At 40.7% G+C, this 20,268-nt stretch overlaps 1 protein-coding gene across 8 annotated transcripts in view; it reads right to left on the bottom strand.

The window, feature by feature from the left end:
- Positions 1 to 20,268, bottom strand: part of abca2 (ATP binding cassette subfamily A member 2) — a 146,552-nt gene that overhangs the window by 59,519 nt on the left and 66,765 nt on the right. For all 8 annotated transcript variants that reach the window (XM_023343537.1, XM_023343533.1, XM_023343532.1 and 5 more), the window contains 9 exons: positions 17,930 to 18,026; positions 17,468 to 17,641; positions 16,541 to 16,643; positions 8,962 to 9,076; positions 4,308 to 4,498; positions 2,311 to 2,461; positions 2,022 to 2,226; positions 1,778 to 1,942; positions 285 to 465 (listed from right to left, as the gene is read on the bottom strand). In XM_023343537.1, the coding sequence (XP_023199305.1) occupies positions 285 to 465; positions 1,778 to 1,942; positions 2,022 to 2,226; positions 2,311 to 2,461; positions 4,308 to 4,498; positions 8,962 to 9,076; positions 16,541 to 16,643; positions 17,468 to 17,641; positions 17,930 to 18,026 (1,382 nt within the window). The remainder of the gene's footprint in view (positions 1 to 284; positions 466 to 1,777; positions 1,943 to 2,021; positions 2,227 to 2,310; positions 2,462 to 4,307; positions 4,499 to 8,961; positions 9,077 to 16,540; positions 16,644 to 17,467; positions 17,642 to 17,929; positions 18,027 to 20,268) is intronic.

Below are 20,268 nucleotides of genomic sequence, written 5' to 3' on the forward strand. Positions count from 1 at the left end.
TGGATTTTTTAGGTCTTTATTATGCCTGTGGCCGTGTTTTGACACATTTCTGTATAATTTGCCAAATGCTTTGTGAACATCTCCAATCTCTGGCTGCAGAGCGGTCTGCACAGGGTAGGCTATCCAGGAAAAAGTCCTGACCACAATGTTCTAACTGGTTCTAAGATGTGATCTGATATTGGCTGCAGATTTGTGTGCTTCTTCACTCTCACTAAATCACAACATAAATACAACCAATGAGATGCTCCATTAAAGCAGAAAACACAGTTTGGCTTCCTCCTTACATGGTGGTGGTTTTTCCAGCTCCATTGTGTCCCAGGAAGGAGACCACCTGGTTTTCATAGAGGTTGAGGCTCAGGTTGTTGAGGGCCAGTTTGCTGCCGGTCTTGTACACCTTGGTCAGTTTGTCTATGCACACCACCAGGCTCAGGTGGCTCGGCTCCTCCTCCATGCCCCGCATCTCCTCTGCAGTCACAGATGACACAAGACAAGTAAGAGCTGCACCATAACAACACTTTCAAAAAAGTAGTATAAACAATGCAACTCATTTCTAACCTATCTCACCTCATCACTGTGATGTTGGCCCTTTCTAATTTTAGAATAAAAGTTGCCTTAAGATGAATATTAATCAGTGATTAATTTGCAATTAATCACTGATTAGTGGTTATTATTTGCTGTGATGTATTTGTGCAGCTCAAACACAAAGATTACACCATATTGTAGCCAAAGCAACACAAAAATCAAACTATCAAGATGATTCTTTAAACTTTTACAAAGTAAACTTCCTAACCAAGTCCCAAATGTACAATTTATTTTTTTTTTATTATTTTATCTTTCCTGAATGCATTAAATAAAACTTAATCAAATTGTCTTTGTTAATAAATGTTTGCTACAGATTTAGATCTATGGTCTGTGTTGCAACTCAACCATTAATAGGGCCCTAGACTTTCAGAAGACCTCTGATAGATTTTCCTAGGCAGATCTATGAAGACACTGTCACAGTAATCAACTGAGCTTAAATGCATGGATGTTTCTCAAGATCTTCTAGAATGACAAAATCTAATGAAAATAATTTAGCTCTCAACCTTACAATTCTAGATCTATCTGAGGTGCTAACATTGAAAAATTATATGTAGTTAACCCCTCTGAGCTTTTTCCATTTTTAGAGCAATCTGCAGCCAAGTTTCTATAGAGGCTATACAGTCAGATATTATTAGGGTTTATTTAGTAAAACAGCAGCAAATTTCCTTATTTCATAACTTCATAACCAGCAACCTTCTCTCCTATGGTCTGTTTAAAAACTACAGTCTCAGATCAATATGATATAGTATGATCTCATTAAATGTTAGATTCTTGATTAGCATAGGTTGTTGCATGTTGTACAATGTTTGAAGATCTTGCTCAATGTGCCCCTTTTTTAACTTTGAGCCCCTGCCCCTCCAAAGGTCTCTGCACGGCCCTGCCATCTAGCTTATCATACATCATTTTATCCCTATAGTAATCAATAGGATAGAGAGCATTGAGTAATTCTTTTATTTGACAGTTGTTTTTTAGACGGAATAAACCAGATTCACATCACATTCACAAATCTGTGTCTGATTCCATTTTCATCTTTAACTAAAATGTTGAAGTTTTTCACAGTAGTAGAGGCCTTTTGTAATTAATGGCACAATGTGTCAGAGAGGCCTTGTGTTATTAATTAGTCTTTGGTCTTTTTTAACCTGTAGAACATGAAAACCCTCATCGAAAGTTCATAATAAAGTTGAGTTCTCCGTACCGGACCGGCGCTGATCCATGGCACATGCCTGGTCCTCCTTCATCACACTGAGCCTGGCAGCTCCTCCTCCACACCAGGGCCAATCCCAGGTCTCAACACGCCCACTGCCTGACCAATAGGACCTCTGCAGAGGGAAGTACCATGGGCGTGGCAGCCCATACATACCTACAGGTAAAGGAAGAGGGGAAGTTGTGTTATAATGAGATAATAATGGTCCAGGATTGAGGAAGCAGTCTTTTCCCACCTGGATGAACAGCTTCTATGTACCAGGTTAGCACACCGTACACCCCAGCATCTATAATGAGCATCATCATGGAAAGGCTCAGATTAAAGTCATCGCCCTCTACAGGTGACTGACTGATGGTGCGCCACTGGATGCCAACACCTGCCACCTCATACAGGGCAAAATACTTGGAGCCAAGACCGAAGGCTGTGGTGGACATGAGAGACTGGAACCAACAGAGAACACATGCACTAAGGGTCAGCAGCATGAGTACAACAGCAACACATGAAGAACAATCAAGTGACCTTACAGCAATGCATTTCTCAAAAGCAGTGATCTTGTCATGGGCCACCTCCTCCCTTATGGCTACATACATGTAGGGCACATAGCTGAGGAAGTAGATGATTCCTCCACAGGCTGAAGCTAGCTTAGCTTTGGAGTAGATTACCGACACCAAGAAACTGAGAAAAAAAGAAAACATTACAGAACTAGTTACCAATCACAATCTGAACCAATCCATAGTTTCTTCTCAGTAAAGTCAGACTTCTTTTAAAACAAACAAACTTTGAAATTCAACACATTAGCACTTTTATGTAAAACCTTAAATGTTTGTTTGCTATTATGGTGCAAAATGAAATTTCAAATAAAGCTGGGTTTATACTGCAGCAAAAACACAAATCTGTTGTTATTAAGCCAATGTATAAAAAGACAGGAAGGCAATTTCACTTAAGTCAAATAGTAATTTTGGATCAGTACATTAGTAGAACCTTTGCAAATATGTGAGTCGAATATGAATACAAGTCTTTACTGATGCTGCCTTACAACATTTCAATAGGAAAGGGCATCTTAGAATAATATAGAATAATTATTTTCTACTTTAGTTCAACGCTGCAAACACAGTATGGATTTCTAAAATTATTAATTTTACTGTATGTAGCCAAGGAAACCAAAGGGATGAATGAAATCTTCATTTCATGTGAGCAGGAGAAATATTAACATTTCAGACTTGGAAGATAAGGAAGCAGTTAGCAGCCGTATCCTAACCGTTCACACACCATCCGCCTCAAGCTGATGAACCAGAGTCAAACACAGATACACTATGAAACATTTCATTATGAAATGTAGCTGTTAACAGATCTCACTTCTCACAATCTGAATAAAGAAACTTATTTTATGAAATAACTTGGCACATGTATTAATCCTTTATTTGGACTGGCTGAAGTTTAATCCCAATCAGTGTGTGATAACACTTGATTCAGGTAGACGGGTTCAAGTACTGACTTAAAAGGTAAACTGGGAAAGACTCTCACTGACTGCTTGGTGACTTAACCTGCTGTGTCTGATGCAAACAGTTATCCTGCAGCACACATCAGCATTCACTGCTTTTCATGACCATCAGGAAGGAACAAAATTACAATACCAAATGCAAATGTATTAAACCTGACACTAGGTCTGTGATTTTGCTCTTGTAGACAAATATTTTAATGTAAAATGATATTATATTTTTTATTAGGACTGCAACTGACAATTTAAGTTATCAATTAATCTACTGATTATTCTGACAATCAGATTAATAGTTTCAGCACAAAACGGCTGAAACTATTAATCTGACAGCTTCAGATTAAACTGAAATCAGGTAGTTTTCAGATTTCAGCTGCATTTTGTACCTACAGGTTGACAGTTTGTTTTTCCTACATACATTTTGTGCATTTACATAAATGACTTCATACCTAAGTACTTAAACTTTTACATTAAAAATGCAGATAGATATCAGGGTTCCCCCCAGAAAATTTGCTAAGGGTCCAGTATATCTCTGCACTTGGCTGCATTCATTTTTCCTTCAATTGCAACCAGTCGTCCTGTCCCTGCAGCTGAAAAACACCCCATAGGATAAAGTTGCCACCACCATGTTCCATGTTGGGATTGTATTGGGCAGGTGATGAGCAGTGCTTGGTTCTCTCCACACATACCGCTTAGAATTAACACCAAAAAGTTAAACCTTCATCTCATCAGACCAGAGAATCTTATTTCTCAGTCTGTGAGTCTTTCGTGTGTTTTTTTGGCAAACTCTATGCAGGCTTTCAAATGTCTTGCACTGAGGAGAGCCTTCAGTCGGGCCACTCTGCCAAAGAACCCCGACTGGTGAAGGGCTGCTGTGATTGTTGACTTTGTGGAATTTTCTTCCATCTCTCTACTGCACCTTCTGAGGTCGACTCTCAGAAGGTGCAACCTGCAGTCAGACGCCAGTGTTTTAAGTGAAACAATGATTAATTCTAACAGTGTTGAGTGAAAATCTGAAGCACTCACCAGAACATGATGGTGGCCACAGCATAAATAGTTAAGAAGAGCCAGATGATCAGTGGGTCACTATGGAGTAACACTCTACCGTACTTCAGGATGGCTGTGAGAGCAGTGACGGAGATGGAGAGCTGGACAAAGCCAGTGATGAACCAGGCCACCCAGTGAACGGCATTGTTCAGGCCCATCATCTTCATCACCTGACAAAGGAGCCCACTGGTTACACTTGTCGCCTTAATTAACAATTACATAAAACATGTGCAACTCTGACTGACATTGGTCAAGATCCAAAAACACCAAACTTCCAACTACTGAACATAACAGTGATGGTGCAAAGTTCACAGGCGTAATGTTAAACGTACTTTATTTGATTTTGAACAGTATAATCTGGTGGTCTGAATCTACTAATAATGGGTTTAAATATCAACATTAACAGAATGAGATCAGTATCGATTACAGTGTATCACTAAAGTGAGTACACCGCTCACATTTCTGCAGATATTTAAGTATTTTTTCATGGGACATCACTGACAAAATGACACTTTGACACAATGAAAAATAATCTCTGCGACAGACTGGCGACCTGTCCAGGGTGAACCCGCCTCTCGCACGGAACGTAGCTGGAGATAGACACCAGTAGGGACAAGGGTGTTAGAAAATGGATGGAAAAGCAGTCTGTGTGCAGCTTATATAAGAGTGTAAATTTATTCTTCCCTCAAAATAAATCTATATACTCTAAAGTAGCATAGCTCACATAAACATTAGCTCCTGCTAACAGAAACATATGAGGAGGGCAGAGTATCAAAATACCAGCCATATAAAACGTAATCTGAAATTATTTATAATTACTCCATGTCATGGAGTAATTATTGGAGAGCAAAACCTGCATTAGCTTCTACTTACTTCTGAGGGCAGACCATCAAGAAGTTTTGTTTCTTGATTTGCCTGCCTATTTTTCCGGCCAGCGAACCATTTCGCCATCCAGTGGTCGTTTATCAGACCACTTAGTCTCCTGTACCGCTCAAAAATGCACAATATGTGAATAAATAATTTTGAGATATTATAAGGAAGTGCTGAGATTTACCGTTTTCCCACCGAACTAACGTATTTACCACTTCGGCACAAGCACAGGGAGAAACGTTTAGGATAAAAACACTAGACTCAGAGCAAAACTCAGATGACCCAGCTTTCTACTAGCATGTAAACGCACCATCTATGCACAAATCTGGGAGCTCCCGAAGCGTGAAATGAGTCTCAAAAATACTCGTGCACTCGTAACCGGATCTGTGTGTAAATGCAGTTTTGTGTGTGTACCAGGTGACCTGTGCGTACTTTTTCAACATTTCTAGGTGTAGGAGAAGGTTTATTTTCTTTTTAAGGTTTACAAATCCGGTATTACACACTCACAGATAGTTTTACACACGCACAAATACTTTCACACACGCTCACAGATATTTTGAGACTGTTTTCACTCCATAGATTTCGACCTGCATTTAAACGCACCAGATACGCACAAATCTCAGGCTGTCCGGAAAAGTGTGAAATGAGTCTCAAAAATACTCATGCATTCGTAACCGGATCTGTACGTAACTACAGTTTTGTGTGTGTGTGTGTGTATCTGGCGACTGGTGTGTACTTATTTAACATTTGTAGGCGTAGGAAAAGGTTTGAATTTGTAATGATCAAAGTTGTGAGGCTGTAATTAAAACATTTGTGTGTAAAAATTTGACTTTTGTAGAAATTGTAATTGTGTGTGTGTACTTTTATTTTGCATTCGTAATTTCGTCATAAATGTGTATGCATTTGACCACATATTAACAAGTACCCGGAGTTAATCACAAATTTTCTTTTTAAGGTTTACAAATCATGTTTCACACATACACCTATCCGAAGTTACACACAAAGATGCTTACACAAGTTACAAATCCAGTATTACACACACATAGGTATTTTGAGACTATTTTCACTCCATATCCATCAGCTTATCATCCCTGGTCCAGACTGGATCCTCATTGATTGAAAGATAAACAAAACCCTGCTAACCCAGCGGTATGACAATGAGCCTCAGAGGCAACGTTTCCAGGACTATGCTTTGCATGAACATATGGTACACATATTACCAGTTTGTGGACCACACCTCAGGCACGTGCAGAGGGGGCTTGAGCCCCTGCCACTTTTATTCTTGATGCCCCTAGTGCCCTTTTTGACTTTTATTTTTCAATTTTTTATTTTTAATCTGTATGTCAGAAGGCCTGCTTGTGTCCCTCAGCACTAATATTTAGCTATATATAATAATTTAGTAAAAATAAACTAGTCTGGCTGCCCTCAGTCTAATAATGACTCTCAGAGCCTCCATGTTGTTCAGACTCCGGGTCCATGGTGAGGAGGAGGCGGATCTGTACCTCTAACTATCAAATTATGGGCAAGAATATTTTTTCATACACTGGTTTGTGAATAAAAACAGGTCTGATGTTGACGTTAGAAAAACTGTTTCTATTTATATTTTGTCCTTGCAGTAGCAGGAAAAAACCCGCCTCTCCCCTAAACACAGAAATGCTTCGACTGCAGAAAAAACCTCTGACTTTAACTTCATCATTCTGCTAAATGCCCGGTTCACTACAGGCAGTCTGAGTCGGTCCACCGACAGGTAGAAAGAATGTCTGTCTTTATATCAGACATCCTGATATAAGACACGGTACCGACTGTCACCGCGAGTTGTGACACAGATCAAAGCCCAGTACCACCTGGTACCACCTGCTGACTGTTCGCTCTGCTTCTCCTTAACGTTTCTACCAGGCGGTTTAAAGTCGCTGCTGATGGGATCTGGGCTGGAGGTTCGCAGCTGTAAATAGAAGTTATTGCAGAACCTCAAGTGTTAAAGGAAGATTCAGCCCAGAGCATTTAGTGTTCACAAAATAAACATCAGAGAAAATATTGTAGCAATAATTAGAACCGCAGCATAAAGCCAAACATGCCACAATGAAATGAATCAAAATGACCCTAAAGCATCGGGGGACTGACAGGGGCCACTGGGGGATTAAAGGTAGATTCCAGAGATGTGCATTGCAGCAGCTGTTCCTCCAGGGCCAGATCAAGGTAATATGGGGCCTTAGACAGAACCGCCCTCCCCCCGGAACCCGTCCTACTAAGAACCTCAGCATCACTAACATGTTTAAATATAGATAAGGTGAATCTGTGAGAGGGAGACCAGGTTCATTGGCCGAGTTTAAAATCAATCACTGATTATTGGTTATTTGCTGTGATGTATTTGTGAACAAACCCAATTCAAACACAAAGATTACACCATATTGTAGCCATGGTAACACAACAATCAAACTATCAAGATGATTCTTTAAACTTTTACAAAGTAAGCTTCCTAATTAAATCCTAAATGTCATTTTTTTCTCAGCCGAATGCATTAATTAAAATGAATGGCCCCTGAATATCTGGAGGCCCCTACCAGCAGCTACTGAGTTTTCTTTGCCTTTTATCCCAGTCTTACAATTCTACTTCCCAGAGGTGCTAACATCAAAAAATTATATAGCGTTAACCCCTTTGAGCTATTTTGATCTATAAATCAGTCTGCAGCCAAGTTGTTGTAGAGGTTAAACAGATATTATTAGGGCTTAATTAGTAAAATGGCAGTAAATTTACTTATTTCATAACTTCATAACCAGTAACCTTCTCTCCTATGGTCTGTTTAACAGCTACAGTCTCAGATCAATGCAGCCTTCCAGGACTGTCAGCAGCAGAAACAGAAACTTTATACCTTTATTAAATACGATTAAGACATTTCACACTTTTTCTTTTCAATTTTCTAGGGCTAGCAGAGAAGGCCCTGCTCGCCCTGACAGCCCACCACTGGTGTTTAGTGAGACCTCAGTGACCTCTGAACTCTGATCCTCACTGAGGAGAAGGGGAAGAAGCAGTGCCTGCTTTCATCCTCTCATGTCTCAGGATGACCTGCTCCACTGAGGACTGGCTTTGTTCTAGAAGCTTCTTGAAGAACCGAACTCAAATACTGGGTTTATTTCAAAATACTAAAGCTACAGAAACACTATGATGCTATTTTTATGAAACACGATTTTACTTTTATGCCAGATGTAATGGGAAACACATAAACAGTTCAAATTTTGTCTTGTCAGACTGGAGAGAGCAGGCAATCACTTTTTCACACAGTGCCAAGGAGGGAAGCTCTGGATTTTTTATCCCTTAATAATAAACACCTTAATTCAAAAACTATTTTCTGTATTAACTTGTACTGTCCTTGACTAATATCTAAATATGTTTTGAAACACTGAAGTGTCACAAACATACAAAAAAGGAAATCAGGAGGGGGGCAAACACTTTTAACATCACTATAAATATTATTGTATTTGGATTTAAAAACAAAATCCTCATCATTGAAGGTAGAGAAACCAAAGTTATTCTGTGACAAAATCATTCTGTCCTGCAGGGGGCAGTATGCAGGACCTGAAGGAGCAACACTGTCACATTATGGAGGCCCCTCTATGTTACATGTGATGCAATCCAAATCAAATGAGTCTGAGCTGACAGTAGCCTATATAAAAACTCAAAATAATAAAATACAAGCAGAGATCAGTGAGAATAAATCACAACTAGCCTGACATGAAACCATGGCGACAACAGTCAACAGTCTGACCTCTTTGAGCCGATGTTCTTTCTCTGCTACTATGTGCTGAATCATCATAGCTACAGAATATACCCAGGATATCACCATGCAGAGGGGCATCATGTGCTCAATCACAAACAGGAAACTAAAGGGAACAGAAAGAACACAATCATTAGACCACACTTCATCGCAAAAGCAGAGCTTTAATTTCATATGAGCAAAACTAAAAGGTTTCAAACACTGTGGAGAAATTTTCCTGCATAAGTCGAGAGCAGACATTTTCAGTCTGGAAGCAGGACGTCATGGCTTTCTTCTCAAAACTTGAATTTGCTTGTACTGAAAACTTCTGTTCTCTTTCAAATATTCACTGTGCTTTCTCAAACCTTCATCACACGCAAAACTTGTCTCTGCTCGGTTCAACTCAATCAAACCTCTCTGCTCACTTGCAAATTCTTTTCTGCTCTCTCCAAGCAAAAAGTACTGTTGCCAGGTGACCTCTCAGCCAATAGAATGAAAGCACGTCCACCTCGCTGCAGCAAACAGAAAGGGCCAGGAACGGACCACAGTCAGTCTCATAACTTATTTGGAAATGGGACCATTGATCTCCGGAACTGAAGGGGGCGCTATTTCCTATATTAGACGCGGTCTCCCATTTTTATTTTCTTTTGAAATCTGTAATATATCTTCATCTTTAGGAAGGAGTTTCACTCTCAGCATGTATTTAAACTCATCCCTTATTTACTTCAGCACAGCTGACAGTTCTTAGTTAATTCTGTAGCTTTCTGTGTACTTCTAAATCTGCTCCTTAGTTGCAGCTTTAGGGTCTACTACTGCCTCTATTGGTGTGGGAGTGGTAACACAACTAAATAACTACATCACTAAATGAGAATAGCACAGTCTTCATCATTTACTATTAATTCCAGCATTACTGGCACTGTAAAAAATAAATTATCTCTGGAAAGACCATATTTTATTATTTTCTTGATGATGTAGAGCTAATTAAATGACATAAACAATGCCTTTGTAAATTATAAATATCTATCTACACTGCCTGGCCAAAAAAAAGTCGCCACCAAAAAATGGTCACAATCTCTAATATTTTGTTGGACCGCCTTTAGCTTTGATTACAGCCCACATTCGCTGTGGCATTGTTTCAATAAGCTTCTGCAGTGTCACAAGATTTATTTCCATCCAGTGTTGCATTAATCTTTCACCAAGATCTTGTATTGATGATGGGAGAGTCTGACCACTGCGCAAAGCCTTCTCCAGCACATCCCAAAGATTCTCAATGGGGTTAAGGTCTGGACTCTGTGGTGGCCAATCCATGTGTGAAAAAGATGTCTCATGCTCCCTGAACCACTCTTTCACAATGTGAACCCGATGAATCCTGGCATTGTCATCTTGGAATATGCCCGTTCCATTGGGAAGACAAAATCCATTGATGGAATAACCTGGTCATTCAGTATATTCAGGTAGTCAGCTGACCTCATTCTTTGGGCCACAATGTTGCTGAACCTAGACCTGACCAACTGCAGCAACCCCAGATCATAGCACTGCCCCCACAGGCTTGTACAGTAGGCACTAGGCATGATGGGTGCATCACTTCACCTGCCTCTCTTCTTACCCTGATGCGCCCATCACTCTGGAACAGGGTAAATCTGGACTCATCAGACCACATGAACCTCTTCCATTCCTCCAGAGTCCAATCTTTATGCTCCCTAGCAAACTGAAGCCTTTTTTTCTGGTTAGCCTTACCGATTAGAGGTTTTCTTACAGCTACACAGCTGTTCAATCCCAACCCCTTGAGTTCCCTTCGCATTGTGCGTATGGAAATGCTTTTGCGCTCACAATTAAACATACTACTCCTGAGTTCTGCTGTTGTTTTTCTTCGATTTGATTTCACCAAACGTTTAAGTAATCACCGATCACGATCATTCAGGATTTTTTTCCGACCACATTTCTTCCTGGAAGACGATGGTTCCCCACCATCCTTCCAGTTTTTAATGATGCGTTGGACAGTTCTTAACCCAATTCTAGTAGTTTCTGCAATCTCCTTAGATGTTTTCTCTGCTTGATGCATGCCAATGATTTGACCCTTCTTAAACAGACTAACGTCTTTTCCATGACCACAGGATGTGTCTTTTGCCATGGTTGTTTAAGAAATGAGGAGTTACTCATTGCATCAGCTGGGGTTAAATAACTTGTTGCCAGCTGAAAGATAATCGCCTATGCAGTACTTATCCAATAGGAGGCTTGTACCTATTTGCTTAGTTAAATCCAGGTGGCAACTTTTTTTTGGCCAGGCAGTGTATCTCCATCAATTATAAGAGGAATAACAGAAAAAAAGAGACATGAAAAGCAACATGATCAACTATAATAAAATACCATTTACAATGTACATATAAGAAACTTAATTGAGCAAAAGTCAATAACAAACAAATGAATTAGATTCACAGAAGAATAACACATCTGGTTGTTATAACCAGGGTTGTTAAACAGATATAAGTAAAAATTCACATGTTTGCTTTTACGGTGCCATATATATTATTCTGAGAGATTTTTTTGTTGGTACAGTCTTAGACATAGGAAAAAGTCATATTAAACACTATTTAATCTATCATGGTGGAAATTTTCCTTCGACTCTAAAGTGATAAAATAAAACACATTCATAGCATCACAATATCAACTATTTATTCATAGAGTAAAACACTTAGCATGCTATAGGTAAATGTTATTAAGTTAGTTAAAGAATAATTATTTCACCATCAATTAATGACTTCTAATAGATGTTCTTAGTTGTGAGAGGAACAAAATAACACCTTCATGAGCTTAGAGGTTCAAAGTGATGAAAAACAAGGATGGATGCTCTCTGCTAAAATATTTCTTGATGTTTTCCATGTTCTTTCAAACAATTGAGTTGTTTTTTGTTTCTCCACTATTTACCTGCTATCTTATCTGCCATTAAAAGTTTTCTTAAAAGTTTGTCTTTTGTTCTGCAGCTCATGTGACCAAACCAGCCTAAGAGATGAATAATGAAAACACTCAACATTGTCTTGTACACAACCTCTGGTTGAGTAACTCCAACATCACTAGGTCTTCTTAAGAGATAGAGTCTCTGAGAACAGTTCTTAAAAATATAGTCAGTGTTTTCAGCAAAGATGAGCTGACTATCCAGGAATGACCCAAGGTATTTAAAATTGACCAGAATTTCAACAGGTTGGCCATCGAGAGAAATTGGAACCACTCTGAGATCTTCTTTAGCTCATTTAATTAGCTCTACATCTTTAAGAAAATGACAGATTAATAATAAATAATGAAGACTTTGTGCTATTCTCATTTAGCGATGTAGTTATGTTAGTTGTGTTATCACCCCACGCCACTAGAGGCAGCAAGGTATGGACTACCTCCCATAGCCACAGACCAACTGACCGACAAGGATATTCTGGCCTTTAACGTGGCCAAATCCAGTTTGCATTTAGAGGAGCTCTCCTTTCATGAGTGTGGCAAAACCTTTGCCATGTCTCGACTGGCAAACCTCGACCTTCGGTCCCTACTAGTTGGCGTCGGTGGGTTTTTGATGCAGTTCATTCTCTTTCACACCCGGGCGTTAAAGCTTCTCTTAAACTGTTAGGGGCAAAGTTTGTGTGGCTGGGACTCCGTAAAAATGTACGGACATGGGCGGCTTCCTGTTTGGCTTGCCAGCGTACCAAGGCGCAACAGCACACTAAGGCCATTGCACCGTGGTATTGTGGTATTTATGCACCATGACTCACACCACTCACCACTTCAGCCTCCTTACGATGGTCCATTCCGTGTTTTGGAGAGGGGACCTAAGTATTTTTTGGTGGAGTTGGGTAGTAATCAGGAGAGTATTTTGGTGGATCGTATGAAGCCAGCTCATGTGTTACCAGGGGACCCAGTTAAGTTGGCTCAGCGACCTCGCCGTGGTCGTCCCCCGGTTTCTTTACCCACTCTTCCGGGTTGTCCCCTTACAGCTGGTTTGTCCCCCTCAGGTGGACAGTTTGGTAGCAGTCAATCTGGAGAGTCTCTTTCAATTTCAACCCCTGTTCCTGTGAAAAGAAGCCGTGGTGGCCGAATTGTTAAACTCCCTAGTTGTTACTAGGGTTAGGGTAACAACCAATTTCAATTGGTTTGTTTGTCGCTGCTGTTCAGTTTTTCCTATGTGTGTGTTTTTTATACTTGTGACGGTGTTTCACATGTTATGTGTTTGTGACATTCTGTGTGTTCAGGGGGGGCCTGTGTGGCGGATACAATGTATATATTTCACACCCGAATGTATACTCTTATTGTGAAGGGGAGAGGGCAAAGTGAAGAAGACATCAACGGTTGTCCTACATTCTATTTTCTTTTGGTTGGAAGACATTGAGAATAAAGCAAGACATAAATTACTTTTTTGTCTTTTTCTGCTGACTTCCACACTGGAGGTGTTAGCTACTGTGTTAACCACACGGACAAACTTAGTTCTGTCGGTGAAGAAATCAAGCAGCCAGTTGCACAGTGGAGTATTGAGGTCCAAGAGAACCAGTTTGCATACCAGATCCTGGGGGAAGATCATATTAAATGCTGAGCTAAATTCTGTGCTTTCATTGAGATTTTTTCTTTTTTTCCCCCAAGCGTTTGTCGCTGTTTTTCTGGAGGAAAATTGCTTTTTTTAACTGCTGATCCTCCTTGTTTGGGATTCTATCTTGTTGGACTGATTTTTGGCAATATTATTTGTAGTTTTGCCATTTTGTTATGATGCGCAACTATAGCAACAGAGTGGTATACAGCAGGGAACAGCTGAACAACATTTAAAAGCTGAAATAATACCACAGCTGAAGCGAGAAATCCCAGAGAAGTTGAAATGGAGGTATTGTGGATGCAGAGCAGCAGAAAGGAGAGAGAGAAGGAGGAAGATCAAACCATCTGTACCATCCATCGTAATGGGCAACGTGAGATCGTTGGCTAACAAGATGGAAGAACTTCAAGCCCTGACAAGAACTCAGCCAGAGTACAAGGAATGCAGATTAATGTGCTTTACGGAGACATGGCTGCGGGATTGTATCCCCGACTCCAATGTCTCTCTGCCAAGCTTCCTGACTATTCGAGCAGACAGATTTAAGAGCAGCAGACCAGATTTAAAAGGGAGGTGGTTTAGTGGTGTTTATGAACAACAGATGGTGTTATCCAGAACATGTTATTGTGAAGTGTCATCTCTGTAGCCTAGACATTGAACTCTTAGAAGTAAGTTTCTGACCATATTATTTACCAAGAGAGTTCACCAGTGTTATTTTGACAGTTGTTTAAATTCCACCCTGAACTGTTGCCGATAATGCATCTGCAATACTTGGTGATTTTTTTATCATGCCTCGCTCTCTTCTATGCTGCCAATGTTTCACCATTTTGTCAGCTGTTCCACCCAGAAAAACAAGATTTTGGATTTGCTTTACACTGATGTCAAGGATGCATATGTCTCCAAACCAAAACCTCCTCTGGGGAAATCGAACCATAATCGTGTTTTTCTCTGCTCTGAATACAAACCCCTAGTGAAGAGGCTGCCTGTTAGGAAGATGACTGTTGGGAAATGGTCACAGGAAACAGAAGAGGCCCTCCAGGCTAGTTTGAAGCAACTGATTGGACTACTCTCTGCCAGCCACATGGAGATGACAGCAGTAGCAGCACAAACGTAGCATAAACCTTTGTCACCAATTTTGTCTGATTTCATAAAAGTGGGGGGGCCAATTGACCTTTTGACATTTAACCTTTTGACATTTAACCTTTCATTAATATATTCAAAGCCAAAACAGCACAAATGACAATTTTTGCTGCACAAACCAGCACAAATGGAGTTGAGCTAATTGACACCCATTTCGTCTGATTTGAGGAAGGTGGGGGGGCTGGTTGATCTTTGATGACCTCTAGAAACATTTCTTTATATCTTTAAAATAATAGCGGCACAAACAAAAATATTTGCTGCACAAACCAGCACAAACGTAGTTGAGTTAATTGACACCAATTTTGTCTGATTTGAAGAAGGTGGGGGAGCCAAATCCACTCAGATACAGTGAAGGGCCAATCTATCTATGAATTTATCTATCTATCTGAAGCATCTATAAGAAGGAGCAGAGCGGACTGGACTTCTTGTCCTTCAAGGTTTGCACCAAGATGCTGCAGATCTTCTATCAGTCTGTTGTTGAGAGTGTCATCTCTTCTGCCATCATCTGCTGGGCAGTAGCATCAGAACCAGGGACCTAAAAAGTCTCAACAGCCTGAAAAAGAAGGCTGATTCTGTTCTGGAGGCAACTGTGGAACCTCGTGAGATGATTGCGCAAAGAAGGATTCTTCATATAATCAAAAAAATTATGGATAACCCTGACCATCCTCTTCGTGACACTGTCTTGGGAAGGCAGAGTATCTTCAGTCAGAGGCTTCTTCAGAGTTACTCTAATACAGATTGCTGCAGGAGATCTTTTCTGTCAACAACCATCACAAGCTGCATCTTGAAGAATTAATGAGTTACAACATTTAATTTAATTTCCCTTTGGGATTAATTAAGTATTTTTGAATTGAAATCACACTTTTGAAAAGCTGAATAACACTATCATTCAGTGATTACCAGTTGCCGTGGCATGCCTTGAAAATTCTGGCTTGCCATTGGGCGGATGGGAGAACAGAGGTGAGGAGGGAGAGAGCGCTATTATAACCGAACCAGGGATGTTATGAAGTTGTACCAAGCTGTACCAGGCAAAATAATGCCAAACTAAACAAATTGCACAAACATGTCAAAGTTCATACAGAAACATAAAGATAGTACCCTACATAACATATTTAGAAAGTTTAACATGAAAAAACTGTTGTTTTGGGGGTTAGTTTCCCTTTCAGTTGTACCACACAGCAGAAAGCTGACACTGTTCCTCCTTACCTCAGTGGGCGGCACAGAAAAGCAGGTGTTACCATATGTGTTGTATTACAATCAATAGTAACCACAAAGGCACACCTCCTAGAACAGGGGTCTGCAACCTACAGCTCTTTGGCACCTGTACTGTGGCTCTTAAAAACAAACTAGACATGTTTTTGATCACAAAACCAATAAGAAAAGGTGGTAATATGATCAAACAGCTTTTTTTTCAGCTGTAGACAAACTTCATTTTGTAGTGGTGGTGGTAAAAGTGGCTCTGAATTGAAAAAGATGCTCACCCTTGCACCAAAAGGAAAGAAACTCACCCAGTATAACATTTTCATTCTATTGGCTGACAGGTTAGCAGGTGACAATGCATTTTGTTTGGAGAGAAAGCAGATAACATTTGTAAATGAGCAGAGAGGTTTGTGAGCAAGGATTTGATTCGAGCAGAGAGAAGTTTTGAGAGTGAGGAGAAAGATTTGAGGAAGCACAGTGAATATTTGAAAGAAAGTTTTGAGTACAAACACATGAAGTCCTGCTTTCAGACTGAAAATGTGTGCGCCCATATTTTTATCTAGATAAAATAAATATTTACATGTAAATCTGAAGATTATTTGTTTCCGTCTGGGATAATTAGCCTTATAAGAACCACAACAGAGTATAGAAAGTAGATTAGTGCTAGGTTGACATAAAAACCACATTACTTACTCATCTCTGGTGTAACATGGGTAGGGGAACATCTGGACATAGTTACCGGGTTCCACCACATCGTGACCCACAAATGTGTTGATTATGGCTCTCTCTATCATATCTAAAGGAAAACATCAAAAAGAGACACTAACCTTAGGAGAAAAACAACAACTTGAGGAGAAATCTGTGTTTTTATTTGTCAGTGTGCGATTTCAATCTCTATACTCATATTTGAACACAAGAGGCTGCAAATATTGCCTTGTAAAAAGCTTATTTTGGCCATGCTGCAATATTTACAAAAAAATTTGAGCTGATTTAAATGGTTAGCTTTGAAATAATGAAACTAGTGTATATTTTTCTCATGATAAATAACATTTTCAGGCAAAGAAAAAATATTTTTTTAATTTCTCTCCAATCCAAATAACTGTACAAACAAAAAATGGGCCACAGTCTTCACCCAGTGTCTGGGTGAAGACTGTGCATTGTTCTTTACTCTCCCTCTGCTTCCTGCAGAAGAGTCGACCTGCCAAGGAAAAGTGCTTCTGCTGCCGCTGGCTCAGGTATCTCTCCACAGCTGCTTCCAGCTCACTTTGCACACTGGTAAGCATTTTCTGCCAATAAATGCTGGTCTTTGTAAACCAAAAAAACAATACATTTGACCTGAGAGATGTGCAGATCTACAGTAGGTCTTGATTTATGGCCAAGCCTCAGACAGCAGCACATTGCTTCTGTACACAAAGTCCATCAATGAAGAGCATTTGGGCAATTTATGACTTGTAAAAAAATGCTTTTCTTAATCTGAGTTCATTCATGACTTGTCTGAGCTTCAATATGAACCCAGTTTTGCCCGTGGTGGCAGTAGAAGCTCTGACACTTCATCACTCACATCTGCATGCCTAAGTAGACTGAAAAATTAATACCAATCAGGAGCACCAGAAGACTTACCCTGAATCCACACAAAACCATAGAGGAAGTAGAATTTCCCACCGGTGTTGGGCCCAGGTCTCCAGTAGGCTCTTCTGATTTCATTAGTCTTCTCTGTGAAGCTGGAGTTCTGTCTTATTTTGTACAGAACATGAGGTGGCAAAGAACCATCGTTGTTAGTCTGAAAAATCACACCTGGTAACAGAAAAACATGTAGAACACCAAAAGTCCATCATCACTGTGATGGTGACTGAATGATCCCAAATGTTCACAAAATACATGGACAAAACATAGCTTTATAAAAGTAACTATGGTCTCCATTTATTCATAGAAACAAAGTACACTAAAATTCTTGGATGTCATGCATTCTAATATTTTTCAGCTTTTTGATGGAGAAAAGGGGATTTGTGGTCATGAGGTGACACAATGTCAAAAGGTGTAAATATTTTAGCAAGGCATTGTAGGTAGAAAGGAGTGACTCACTGGCAAACACAGAAACATTGTCCTGGTAGGCCTGGTTCAGGGTGTAGTTGACTATGCTGTCCTCATCAGGGAAGCCTTTGAACACATCCACACTGACCTGGAAACATGGGGAAAAATATTTGTCACCACAAAATGGAGTTAAACTGTTACAAACTATGCCTCAGTTAATATAAGTCATATTGGTTATTGATACTGATCTTGTTGTGTCCAGTCAGTTTTAAACCTGGGTGACATTAAATGTTCTGCTGTTAAATTCATACAGACAGAAGTTGTTGCTTTTGGTCCAGAACCTCTGAAAAAGAAATCTGGATGGCATTAAATTGGCCTCCAGTGTGAACTGTACACGACCTCAAAGTGTCCCGCATGCGCAGTAGAGGGCGCAATAACGTCACACATAGAGAGCGTGCTCAATGTTTTGCCAACAGCCATAAAAAAGTAGTGCTCAGTGTTTGCAGAAGTAAGCGTGGATGCTAACGGTGGAGCATAGCTTACGTTTAATGATGGGCAGACAAGGCCTCATTGGGTGTGTGGCACATTTCCCAAACTGTGTCGACACTGTTGAACTGTGTTGCTGCAGATGTACCTTGCAGGGACAGCTGGTGGATTTAAAAAGTAATTGCAGGCAAATTCAATAAAGACTGGAAACAGTGAACAATGTTCATTCTTGTTTTTATTTCAAAACATCAGCTGCTGTTACAGCTTCGGGCTGAAGCGAATGCGCCGTTTACAAACCATTTCTTCTGCTTTTGATAACACTCTTTGACAGAGCACTGATTTTGACAGCGTACATAGAAATTTAATTGTAAGTTTGTACAAGGTAGGGTGAAAAAGACCAAGATGGCGGCAAGTGAACAACGCGAGGCTCAGCGTCTCTCCAGAATCTGCTCTTTAGTGGTTTTTTATCTTTTCATTACTGGACTTTTTTCTCAGAATTGCACAGCGCTGCTGCGCTACAGCAGACATGACCTTCTGGACATTTGGAACTACAATTTTGACTCTATGATCGCCGATCTCCGACTCATCCCAGAGATCTCCAGAACACCGGAGGCTGCTCGCTTCTACCAGCTGGGTGGAAGGGTACGCAGGCCGCGACGAGAACGTAGACAAAGGCGGGGTAAGCGTGGAGGGGTGCGAGCTAGGCTAAAGCTAACACCACACCGGCTCCCTTTACCCAGCATTTTCCTCGCCCATGTCCATTCTCTGGCTAATAAAATGGATGAGTTACGACTATCCATCACGAGTGACAGACGGATTATGGACTCAAATGTCATGTTTTTCACTGAAACATGGCTAAACAACAGCTGCCCGGATAATGCTATCCAGCTAAGTGGACGTCACACACACAGAGCCGACAGGACAGCAGATGACTCCAGCAAGACCAGAGGCGGAGGTTTGTGCATTTATATTAACAAAGCTTGGTGCACAGACTCTGCTACTACCGAGAGTCACTGCTCACAGAATGTGGAGTTTTTAATGGTCAAATGCAGACCTGATTACCTACCAAGGGAATTCACCTCGATCATCCTCACTGCCGTGTACCCCCCGATGCTAATGCCAAGCTAGCCATGAAAGAACTCTATGCGGCTATTAGCAAACACCAAACCAAAGACCCCGAGGCTGCTTTTATTGTTGCGGGTGATGTCAATCACTCCAACTTGAAGACAGTTCTTCCCAGATTCCACCAACATGTCTCCTGCCACACCAGAGGAGACAAGACCCTGGACCATGTCTACTCCAATCTGGCTGGAGCCTACAATGTGACACCCCTCCCCAACATCGGACAATCAGACCATTTCTCCCTGTTCCTCAAACCTCGGTACTTACCACTCATCCAACGTGTGAAACCTACCGTGAGGACAGTAAAGGTGTGGCCAGAGGGCTCAGACGCTGTGCTCCAGGACCGGTTCAGGAATACAGATTGGACTATTTTCCACCATACAGACTTGGATCAGTACGCCTCATCTGTACTGAAACATATTTCCACCACCATAGAACGTGTCACCACCTGCAAACGCATTACCATGTACCCCAACCAGAAACCCTGGATGAACCGAGACGTTCGTCTCCTGCTGAAGGCCCGCAACATCGCCTTCAGGTCAGGGGATGCACAGACTTACAGTGCAGCCAGGGCTGAGCTGAAGAAGGGAAGCAAGAAGGCCAAACACCACTACATAAGGAAGGTGGAGGATCATTTTTCCAACTCCAATCCCCGACGTATGTGGCAAGGCCTTCAGATTCTCACAGACTACAAAAACCCCAATACCACCCCCGCTTCTACTGATGTCTCCTTCCTCGATGAACTTAACAACTTCAATGCTCGTTTTGAGAGAGGGAATACC

Source organism: Xiphophorus maculatus, chromosome 12 (genome assembly GCF_002775205.1).
Source record: "Xiphophorus maculatus strain JP 163 A chromosome 12, X_maculatus-5.0-male, whole genome shotgun sequence".
Classification (NCBI taxonomy): domain Eukaryota; kingdom Metazoa; phylum Chordata; class Actinopteri; order Cyprinodontiformes; family Poeciliidae; genus Xiphophorus; species Xiphophorus maculatus.